This window comes from Astyanax mexicanus, chromosome 13, assembly GCF_023375975.1.
Source record: "Astyanax mexicanus isolate ESR-SI-001 chromosome 13, AstMex3_surface, whole genome shotgun sequence".
Lineage (NCBI taxonomy): Eukaryota > Metazoa > Chordata > Actinopteri > Characiformes > Acestrorhamphidae > Astyanax > Astyanax mexicanus.
In genome coordinates, this window is record NC_064420.1 from 20358240 (window position 1) to 20370487 (window position 12248).

General features: G+C 35.7%; 2 protein-coding genes across 3 annotated transcripts; one reads left to right on the forward strand and one right to left on the reverse strand.

Moving 5' to 3' along the window:
* Positions 1–4929: 4929 nt before the first annotated feature.
* LOC103036602 (GTPase IMAP family member 9-like) lies at positions 4930–7980 on the reverse strand. Its single transcript, XM_022664247.2, has 2 exons — positions 7736–7980; positions 4930–5795 (listed from the first exon to the last, which is right to left on the reverse strand). Exons 1-2 carry the CDS (start codon positions 7746–7748, stop codon positions 5167–5169), a joined length of 642 nt encoding a protein of 213 aa, XP_022519968.2. The 5' UTR covers positions 7749–7980; the 3' UTR covers positions 4930–5166.
* A 63-nt stretch (positions 7981–8043) lies between these two features.
* On the forward strand, positions 8044–11413 carry LOC103034074 (GTPase IMAP family member 7-like). Of its 2 annotated transcripts, XM_007233111.4 has the most exons (4): positions 8044–8083; positions 9095–9142; positions 9871–9918; positions 10268–11413. In XM_007233111.4, exons 1-4 carry the CDS (start codon positions 8050–8052, stop codon positions 11158–11160), a joined length of 1023 nt encoding a protein of 340 aa, XP_007233173.3. In that variant the 5' UTR covers positions 8044–8049; the 3' UTR covers positions 11161–11413. The 2 variants fall into 2 exon arrangements, with proteins under 2 accessions (XP_007233173.3, XP_049318699.1); XM_049462742.1 differs by lacking the exon at positions 9871–9918 and having other exon boundaries at positions 8051–8083.
* Positions 11414–12248: the final 835 nt, after the last annotated feature.

Sequence of the window (12248 nt, forward strand, 5' to 3'; positions counted from 1 at the left end):
TTTACTGCTAGAAAAATTTATTTCACTTATTTTGGTAATTTAATAGAAATGTAACAGAAAGAATAGAAATATATTTCTTTTTAACTTTATTAACTACTTTTTCCTTTATGCACTACATTTGTCACTAGACTGTTCCAACAGTCTATGTGTGCTTTTTTTTATATAACGAAAAATCTGCAAAAACTGTAAGAATAATAATCAAGCTAAATCTGAGTACAAAAAAACAACAAACACAGATATTTGGAAATAAAGATGAGCATGTCATAGTGTAAGAGTTCTGTTCTATAGGCTGTAATTAAAATGTCAAAAATCTTTTGAAAAAAGAGTGCATTAATGAATTAATAGTCCTAGTTATTTAAAAAGCACTAATGAGTAATGGTGTATTTTCGTCTGAAAGCGATTGAGCGATTGGCTGGGTTGCAACTTGGCCAAAGTGGTGTAAACAACTTGAAAACATTTGAATATTTGATGACCCTGCGAGTCTACATCAGCAGACAACCTCTGCATGGTGCTTTTGATTGAAAAAAAAAAAGCACATCAACTTTTCTGTATTTAGTATAAAAGCAGTTCAATGTAAAACCATGGTTTGTTTACTGTTCCAATTTGAAAAAAAAAAAACTAAACATTGTTAAACCATTAATGTTTTTCCTAGGTCACGCCTTTTGAGGAACACTGCTTTAAACTAAATTAGAAGGCAAATATCACAACCACTCTGTGTTTGAAAAACTTTTCAGGAAATATCTGAATGTGGCAACAGGAGCATTTTAGTGTTAGAATAAAAATAAAAAGATTGAAAGTGAAGTTTAACAAATGCAAACCAGAATTCAGTGTGGCCAAACAACTTGTTCTTTTTACAACAAGCTTTTTTACAACAATTCTCTGTGATAGTTAACAACAACTGGAGCTTCTTGATAACTGCAGTGATGCTGGAAAGGCCATACCAGGGTTTCCGCCACGTTCATTTCAGTGCGGCGGTCCGCCACGCCTTCGTTCTTCCCCGCCACCCTTCGTGAAAATTCGGAGCCCGGCGTTTTTCCCGCGCTTGATCAGCGTTGCCCCGCCCTCTCTCGTTTCTGACACTGGAATTTGATCATCTCGACAGGACACCGGCTGTCAAACTGGACAACTGAATCCGAGGTATGTGGCGCTGAAATGATGTTTTTTTTATATTTGTGAACAAGTTGTTGAACATTGTTCAAGGGTTATATCGGTAATATGTTGTAGACGTAGCCTACACAACACGTCTGGTTTCGCATGTTGCATCTATTTCGGGAGGCTACAGGTGAGGGCTCCTCTAGCCGTAATTCCTAAACGCACAGCTGTGTTCCAGTCCTGCACATGTAGCAGGCTGGCCGCGGGTCCTTAAAAAGTCTTAAATGGTATTAAATTTCATTTTTGTCAAATAAGGCCTTGAAAAGTCTTATTTTGTCTTACAATTTCACCCAAAATGTCTTAATTTGGCCGGAGCTAAAATTAGGGGGGAATAATTCCGTCAGCCATGTGTTGAACTTCGGGGGTGGAAATCGGTAGTTAGTCATGCAGTGCCAACATAACGCGCGCGCGCGAGAGAGAGTGTGAGTATAGGACACAGCGAGAGAGAGAGACTGAAACATAACGCGAGAGAGAGAGAGAGAGCGAGAGCGCGCCTGTAAATAGCGAGAGAGAGAGACTGAAACATAATGCGAGAGAGAGAGAGAGAGAGAGAGAGAGAGAGAGAGACTGAAACATAATGCGCGCGCGAGAGAGAGAGATGAATTAAACAGTGATTAAACAGCTTCAACTTACGCAGGTGTCCACTCAGGCTCACTCACCTGGTGGAGTGAAAATCACGCTATGTTTCTGTTTCTGGAGCTGTCATAAAGCAAGGATGTAGGGCCCTAGAATAGAGGCACCCTAGAACAGCTCTGTGATGCATTTGTTTTCACGGTCCAGTAAACATTTTATTGTAATTAAATTAAAGATTAAAGATATTATTTGTCTGTTTTAATAAGCACAATTTTTAATTAAATTCAATAATATTTTTTATTTTATTTACTCATTCTCACATTTAAAATACCTAATACAGATAAGAGCGAATAAATAATACATATATATTAAATATATTAAATTGAATTTGGTTTTGTATAAAGTTTAATTGTGTATACTGTACAGTGAGAAAATTGTAATGTTTGTGTCTCGTATTGTGTCTTGTGCATTCACATTTGAAGTTTTCAAGCAGCTAGATTAAACGTAAACAATTAATAGTTTTTTTATTTTAACGTATATGATCTTGCGAGTTGGTCTTAATTTTCTTTGGAAAAGGGTATTAAAATATAAATTATCGGTTCCCAACCGGGGGGTCCTGCCACCGCACCTTCAAGGAAATCCTGGGGGAAACCCTGCATACTGTACTGTTAAATGTTCAGACAATTGTAGGCTATAAGTCACATTAAAAGATGAAGTGTGAACAGCCAAATACGAACTAAAATTAGTTATATAAGCTTTCATATAAGCTTTGTGCATGATTATGTGATTATGATACCAGAAGAAAATAATTTGGCTCTTGGTAAAGTACAAGGATGCTCTAGTACCCAGTTGTGCCATTTCTAGCCTGGAAGCAAGCTGAAATATGGCATCCTGTAGCACTTTTGCCTACAGATGTTGCAGATTGGTCTATAGATCCTGCACAAATTAAGGTTCCTGAAACTGGTGTCCCAGTTGGTGCCCTAAATATCAATTTTATCAGATCCACTTTTCTGTACAGTTGCTTTCAAAAGTATGTATACCCCTTGGGTATTTTTACATTGTGTCACCTTACAACCACAATCTTAAATGTATTTTATCAGAACTTTAAGTTATAGACCAGCACAAAGTAGCACAAAATTGTGAAAAGGAAACAAAAATGATACATGGTTTTCAAAATCTGAATCAAATAATAATCTAAAAGTGTGATGTGCAAAAGTATTTAGCCCTACTATATCAATACTTAGCAGAACCACTTTTCGCTGCAAATACAGCTGCAAGTCTTTTGGGGTAAGTCTCCACCAGCTTTGCACATCTAGAGACTGAGATTTTTGCCCATTCTTCTTTGCAAAGTAGTTCAGCCAGGTTGGATGGAGAGCGTCTGTGAACAGCAGTTTTCATGTCTTGCCACAGAAGCTCAATGGTATTTAGGTCAGGACTTTGTTTGGGCCATTCTAACATATGAATATTATTTGATCTTAATCATTCCACTGTGGCTCTGACTGTATATTTACAGTCATTGTCTTGCAGGAAGAAAAATCTCCTTCTCAATTCTTTTGCAGCCTCCAACAGGTTTTCTTCGAGGATTGAACTGTATTTAGCTTCATCTATCCAGCTTCCCTGTCCCTGCTGAAGAAAAAGCATCCCCACAGCATGATGCTGACACCACCATGTTTCACAGTGGGGATGGTGTCATCAGGATGATGAGCAGTTTCTCTTTTCTGCTCCACATAGAGCTTTGCATTTAGGCCAAAAAGGTAAACATTGGTCTCTTCTGACCAAAAACCCTTGCTGTGTCCCCTACATGGCTTGTGGCAAACTGCAAATGACACTTCTTTTGTCTTTCTTTCAACAATGGCTTTCTGCTTGCCACTCTTTCATAAAGGTCAGACTCTTCTTGCTCGATCTGTCAGTTTGGCTGGACGGCCCTGTCTTGGCAGGATTGCAGTTGTAGAATACTGTTTTATATTTTTTGGATGATGGATTGAACAGTGCTCATTGGGATACTCAAAGCTTGGGTTATGTTTTTATAACCTAACCCTGCTTTAAACTTAAACTCCACAACTTTATCTCTGACCTGTCTGATGAGTTCCTTGGTCTGCATGATGCAGTTTGTTCATAAACCACTGAGGCCTTCACAGTAGAGCTGCAACTATTAGTCAACATAATCGACAATATTGATTATTTAAATATCAAATATGGCTCACTCCCACAGGTTACACATAACTCAGTTTGTGTCTCAAAATGCCCAAACACAACAGATATAATACATATTTAATCACCAAATATCAGTACTTTCCATGTTTAAACAACATCCAGACATTTAAATGCCTTTTAAATCTCGTTCAGCTGTTTCTATCATTTTTAGAGATGGAGGACATGGCAGATATACTAGTTGACCAATCGATTAATCTAAAAAAATAATCATCTGATTAGTCGACTACCAAAATAATGATTAGTTGCAGCCGTACTTCAAAAGGCAGATGGACCGCTGGATTCTATTAACTAATTAAGTGGCTTTTAAAGGTGACTAATGGCACTGGATTTGTTTAGGGCTTTCAGAGTAAAGGGGGCTAAAAACTTTTTTTTTTATTTAATTCTGAAAATCATGTATCATGTTCATTGCACTTCACAATTATTTGCTACTTTGTGATGGTCTCTTACTTAAAATCTCAAAAATACATTTATTTGTAGTTGTAAGCTGAAAAGGTAAAAAAGTGTGAAAAGGTTCAAGGGGTACTTTTTTGCAAGCCAATGTGTGTGTGTATATATATATATATATATATATATATATATATATATATATATATATATATATATATATATATATATATATATATATTTTTTTTTTATTAGGCCACATTGCCCAGCTCTATCTGTATGACAATATACTGTAATCGACCTGTGTCCCTACATACTATGTTAGCATGTAGTATGATAAGGAACCCCTATGAGTTTGAAAACCCCCTGTGTCACTGTTAGACTGAGAATAATACAACAAACAGAAATATCCATCTAACAGTGTCCTGTAGCCACTGATAAAGGATGAGAAGATGACCCAAGTACTGTGCAGCATTAGATTCTGTATCAGACTACATCTACAACATGAAGCAGATCAACAGGAGTGTCTAATAAAGTGGACAGTGAGTGGAATTTTTTTTTTTATTCCTTTAAACAGGAGCTGCTAAGTGGTTGCAAGGTGGTTGCTAAGGTGTGGCTATGGTATCCATAGTGGTTGCTATATTATTGCTAAGTGGTTGCTAAGGTTTTGATATGGTATCGGTGGTGTTTGCTGTGGTTTCCTGAAAGGACAGTGATTTTTTTAATTAAGTAATGCTATTATTTTAAAATATCCCAAAATGATTACAGCTCTTGATGTGTCTTTTTCAAAAACTCATTTCATTTCATTACACATGAATTTAATAGTGATTATGTGACTGAACTTTAACAGATGCCTAAAGTTTCTGTATACTTACTGCGATCATCTAACGTGTAATATGTTCTGAAGTTCTTTTGTACCAGGCTGTTCATCTTCCATGAAAGCTGTTCCGCTTGATCGTATTCAGTGGGATTGTTGTTGTTGAAGGCATGGTACCTGTGGCCACACTTCTGCAGCAGCTGCTGAAGACCCTCTCCAGCGGTGCTGATGTACTCACTAATTGAGCTATTTTTCAGATTGTCTTTAAAAGTGAAGAGAATGATGGTGAATGTGTAAAAATGTTCCTTAAATAACTGAGCTGCCCTCTGCACTGTGTCCTTCTCCTCCTGGGTAAATCGACCCAGGGGGATCACCAGCAAGAAAACGTGTGGCCCTGGAGCCGAGAGCTGAAGGCACCTAAGCAGTTTTTCTTTAGTATCTGTGACTATTTCTGCAGTCAGTCCTGGAGTGTCCACCATTGTGATTTTCCCCCATTCCCGAGTCACAGTCTCAGCCTCACACTGATGAGTGACTGGGCAGGCACTGACTTTACAGGCAAAGCGCGAGGTGCCTAGCAGAGTGTTGCCTGATGCACTTTTGCCTGAACCTACGTTCCCAAGAAGGACCACCCTGAGCTCCTGTCTCCTAAAAGGCCCTGCAAGTTAAGGAAAATAAGTAAATATGAGTCATGTAACATATTGAACAATTAGCATTTTACCCTCTGTCTGTCTGGAAAAAGTAAACCAAACATAAATACCAAGATTTGAAATCAAAATGTCACCTGATAAACTAAATAACTATCCTTTCCAAGGGTAGAACATCAATTTGGTCAAAATGGTAATACTGGCATCAGATTACACATCAAACTCAAATAAAAACATATGCTGTTATGCTTACATTAACCTTAACATTTTTGCAGCCCCAATTACTGTCTATTTTTATTGTTTATTTAATGAGTAGAGCTGCACCTATTTGATCATGTAATATGGCATAAATTATCTTTGAAAATAATTGGATAAATAACTAAAGTGCTTATTTTGATTTCTAAATATTCTGTGTATTTTTTTTACGTACCATATGTAAAACGTTTCTCGATTCTAATTGCAATATCTGAATATTCTTAACTCGCTATCAAAAGTTAACTTCTCTTTAAAAGAGTGAAGTACTATTATAAGGCTTTTATATCATCACAATATCAGCTAACTTGCTTACCAGCAAAGAGAATGGTCTGAATGATCCATGTTTTACCACCTTGATCTTCTACAAACAGCTTCTGAAACTAGTCTTGAGTCTGTTATTTAGCTGAGTAAAACTTTTTGCTTCTGAAATTCTGAAATAAATACTGATTCATTAGATATTCTGCACTTTAGTATTGTTGGCAGATTTATTTGCTACACCACATAATTTTTGTTTCATTATTATTATTATTGTTGTTGTTGTTGTTGTTGTTATCATTGTTATTATTATAATGTTTTTATGACATACAGCTCTGGAAAAAATAAGAGACCACTAAAAATGATGAGTTTCTTTGTTTTTACCAAATTGAAAACCTCTGGAATATAATCAAGAGGAAGATGGATGATCACAAGCCATCAAACCAAAGTGAACTGTTTGAATTTTTTGCACCAGGAGTGACATAAAGTTATCCAAAAGCAGTGTGTAAGACTGATGGAGGAGAACATGCCAAGATGCATGAAAACTGTGATTAAAAAACAGGGTTATTCCACCAAATATTAATTTCTGAACTCTTAAAATTGTATGATATGAAGTTGTTTTCTCTGCATTATTTGAGGTCTGAAAGCTCTGACTGCATCTTTTTTTCATTCCAGCCATTTCTCATTTTCACTAAAAACATTTTTATTTGGATTTTTTTTTGGGAGTAGTTTATACAATAAAACAACAATAATCATTTCATTCAAACATATACCTATAAATAGCCAAATCATAGAAACTGATTAAGAACCTAAAGCAGTCTCTTAATTTTTTCAGAGCTGTACATAATCACGAGGCTTCTTAAAAACAAAAGTACAGCGCAAATGTACAAAAGTGCAGATTTTAAACTTTTCAACTGAAAATGTATTTTGTGGCAATTATTTAAAATATTTCTTTCTTTCTTTTTTTATTGTTATCGCAAAATTAGCTCAAATATCATGATATTATTTTAAAAACGGGCCTGTATTACACAGCAGTCTGAATGGAGATTCTCGACAGAAAGAATAAATTAAATAACCAGGACTAGGCTTAATACCTGTCTGGCAAATCAATCCTACATATGTTATGTACATTTTACCCTGGCTAATTTGCTGTTTATCAGAAATGAACACTGGTGTGATTCAGGGATAACACGCTTAGCTAGCTAACCTTTTTCAAGTTTTAACTTTACTAAGTTGTGAGACACTGGCTGATTATATCAAAATAAAGAGTAGGTCAATAACTTTAAACTAAAACGTTCATGTGTTCAAAAGGTTTTCCTTATAGATTCTTTTAACTGCTGACACTCAAACGCAACGTATATTTAGCTAACTGATAAATACTGATCGGAACAGAAGGTTATAGCTAGGTTAGCTCTTTAGATTAGCATTTGAGGCTACTTACTGGACCATGCCATGGCTGTGCGCGGGCTGTGAGCTGAAGTCTTCAGGAGACGGGGTTCTCATGGATGTTCATAACTTGCGTTTCTGAGACTCAACGACGCGATAAATCTACTTGGTTACATTAATGTGTTCTTGTAGTTTGTCTAAAAGCGTAAAGGCTCCATAACAAGTTAGCAAAGTGCCCAGAAAGCCTCGAACACGTCCTATATCCGCCCAAACGGAGTTTGCGCAAACTCAAAAACGAAACTAAAAAGAGAACCCCCCCCCCCCCCCCCCCCGCCCTCGGAGGAAGAAGCTAAGGGTGTTGATTCCAAAATGGCTGAAAACAACGACTACACTTGTGACGCTGGTGAGTTTTATTAACTTATTAAGTTGTAATCTGTTGTATTTCAACTGCAGTTTTACGCGGTTTCAGAAAGTGTGGAGCGATGAAATCTATTAGTTGAACAGAGTGAACGAGGGTTTTTTTGCGCCCCTGGATTTACTTTCGATTTCAGTTGTTTAAAGTAAACTGATTGAAGTTTTTTGTTTAAATATAATATACAATACGATTCCCTACAGCCGTGTTATAACACCACCTCTGTCCTGGCTTAGCTTCTATCACGATTTACTGTATTCCTTAAATCACCCAGATAGCAAAAGTACGTCATATTAACCTTTTTTTTCCCATCGTCTAATGCATCAAATCAGCGTCAGAACAACGAGGCTGAAGTTGGTTTAATATGCATCGTTTGTATTAATCTATTCTTTACATTAAATATTTATATCTTGTTTGTATTCTATTATTATAGCGTGTACTGTTTTCCTGCAGTGTAGAAATAATAATCATAATAATCATAATAATAATAACGTATATTATTATTATTATTATTATTATTATTATTATTATTATTATTATTATTGCTTAAATGCGATATGTGATATATCCCATTATTTTTTCCATCCCATAAGATAATAACTAAAAGTCACTTCTAAGACAAAGAAAGCTACGTGTTCCAAATGTTATACAGCCACTTTTATTAAAATTCAGCTGTAGATTGACATGAGATATTCTAAAGGTGGAAAGATGTATCATATTCAAAACTGGGAGAAGAGAAAGGTGAATTGTCAGAGCTATATCAATATAAACAGTATTGTCTTATCTTCATGATATCTCATTTTAAAATAGATTACCCAGACTTACCTGTGAGGCAATAATAAATAAAGATTATTTAAAGGTTGTTCATAATTAACATAAAAAAATATTTGCTGCCATAACTCAGTGTTAAACTCAGTGTTTTTTATTTTATTTTTTTGTAATGTTATAATATTTAAAGTACATCAGCTACGTGTTTTTGATTTCTTGCATTCTCAAATACAGCTACCAAAGAGCCAGGAGACAGTGACAACATGCAGCATCCTACTTCAAGTAAGTTTTGATTACAAATTAATACATAATATAACTATGTATTGATCTATTCCATTATATAATTATTTTGTAGTCCTGGAATTACAGAAGCATCTCCAAAAATATATATATAATTGAAAAGTTACTTTTTTTCAGTAATTCAGTTCAAAATGTGAAACTCATATATAATATAAATGTATTACACACAGAGTGATCTATTTTAAGTGTTTATTTAGTTTATTGTTGATGATTATGGCTTACAGCCAATAAAAACCTAATAAATAAAAATAAAATAAAGAGTCTGTGTCTAAGAAAACCGATTTGTACTTTTGGCCGTGTGCCAAGTCCTGCTGGAAAATGAAATCCGCATCTTCATAAAAGTTGTGAGCAGAGGGAAGCATGAAGTGCTGTAAGATTTTATGGGAAAACACTGCACTGACTTCATCCAGACTTTGGTCCCTTGATTTCCAAATAAAATATAAAATTTACTGATGGTCACAATCAGTGATGGTTTGGAGAGCCATGTCATCTGCTGGTGTTGATCCAGTGTGTTATATTATCAAGTCCAAAGTCAGTGCAGTGTTTTCCTGGAAAATCTTACAGCACTTCTTGCTTCCCTCTGCTGACACTTTGCTTTTGAGATGCTCTTGAGATGAAAATATTTATTGCTATTTGCATTTGAGCAACCGAAGCAACCTGACCAATCTGAATGTGGTAATTTGGATTTCTTGCCTATTTCTGAAATACAGCTGGTAAAGAGGCAGGAGACAGTGACAGCATGCGTCATCCACCTACAAGTAAGTTTTTTAACTAGATAATGAATAAATAAAATAAATTGTATAACAAAGGCATAATACAACATTTCCCTGAAAAAAAAACATACATGCCTTGGAAGAACTTAAACAAATTCATAGCATTATTTTGTGCCATTTTATTTGGGGGAGTGGTGGCTCAGCAGATACAATACCGGTTTAGTGAACATCTCTGCTCCCTGGGAGCTAAAGCCATTGCCTCTTAATCCAGACAAACGTGTTACATGTTTGTTAATGTAACATTGAAAGTGAGCAATAAAGGAGAAAAAAAATTAACTATACTTTGCTTTAAACAAAGCCATGTTCTTAATTCTTCTGCCCATTGTGTCTTTAGTGTCTGATATGAGGATTGTGCTGGTGGGAAAGACTGGTGTGGGCAAGAGCTCTACTGGAAACACCATATTGAGCAAGGATGTTTTCCAAGTATCCCATTCTGCCCAATCAGTGACCAAAGACTGTATAAAGGTAAAAGGAGAGGTTGACGGCAGAAAAGTGTCTGTGATTGACACTCCTGGGCTGTTTGACACTGACCTGACAGAATCGTCGATAATTAACAGGCTGGTTGAATGTATCGCACTGTCCTGCCCTGGACCTCACGTCTTCCTTCTTGTGGTCTCGGTGGGGCGATTTACTCAGGAGGATAAACAGACGGTAGAGAGACTGCAGTGGATCTTTGGAGAAGAGGCGACCAAATACACCATCGTTCTCTTCACTCGGGGAGATCGGTTATCAGCACAGACCATAGAGGAGTATTTAGATAGCGCAGGAGATGCCCTGAATCAGGTGGTGGAGAAGTGCGGTGGCCGTTATTGTGTCTTTAACAATGAGAAATTAGATGATCGGTCTCAGGTCGTCAGACTGATCGAAATAATTGATAAAATAGTATCAGAAAATGATGCGGGCTGCTACACCAATGAGATGTATGAGAATGTGGAAAGAGCGATTCAGGAGAGAGAGCAGGAGCTGAGAAAGGAGATGTATGAGAGTGCGGAAAAAGCATTTCAGGAGAGAGAAGAGCAGCTGAGAAACGAGATGGAAGAGAACGTGGAAAGAGCGGTTCAGGAGAGAGAGGAAGAGCTGAGAAACCAGAAGGATCAACTGGTTAGAGCTAAAGATATGGAAATACAAAAACTGCAATTGGAGCTGAGAGAAAGATTAGTCCAAGATATGAAGAAGCATAAATTTCCTCAGTTGAAGAAAGCCACAGAGCAATGTAAACAGCAGTAATTTTATCTGTTCTTCTAAAGGTTTTTTTTATCTTTTTTACTCTCCATCCTATTACTCAGCTCCCTTGTTAGATCAGCACAGTATAAACAAATGCAAAAAACTCATTTATAATGTTTATTAGCTCTGTAAATATGTTGCAATTTGTGTAAATATGTATACGCTGCTGTATTGGAAAATATTATGTAATATTAATGGATATATTTGCAATACAATTAGTACCTGATACTATAAAAAAGTGTGTCAGTGTCTGCATTGTACATATTTTTTTAAGTACTACAATAAACTTTTTTTTAACTGTACATGACCATTAAATACATTTGTATTATTGGCAATATTGGTGAAGTCCACTTTCATTTCTGAAATATATATTTTAATAACCAAGTTTACAGCCAAATAAATCTAAGTAAATTAACTGACTTACCCTTTTGACTACACAATATTATTGAGAAAACACTGTCATAAATTTTAACCAAGCATTTTCACCATATTGACAACACTGAAGATCTGCTGTTGACTATATAATACAATCTGTACAATTTAATGACTTCTCAGCAAAATAAGGGTTTTTTTTTAATAATAAACGTTTTAACCATAGAAAGTTAATGTTTTATTGATTCTGTAGAAAAGGTAATCGTTTATTTTTAGAACTGTAGCTCATTAAACAACTTAAATAGTTATCTGTTTGGTTAAATGATTATTTATTTTAATGTTATATTTATCACAGTGAAAAGTTGTATTATTGTTATGAGTGGTGTGCATAACCCTGAAGCCCAAAGTAAATAATAAGCTTGGTGTGTTCAGGGTTGAGGCTTAACACGCTGTCAGCAGATGGCAGCATTAGACCACTTTATGTAAGATCCTGAAGTCAATATATGTCAGTTAGATAAAGGTTATTTTTCTCCATACCAGTTTCACAGTCAATTATATTTATATCAATATGTGTGCTACAGTGATGATGTAATCTTATTTTGAGTTCATAAATACTCTAAAACCTTTCTTATGTAAAGTCTTTCACCTTCAAATATTTTATCTGTTTTCATGAGAAGCTCCCTTGTATTATGCATATGAATATCTTCTCTCTCTTCCTG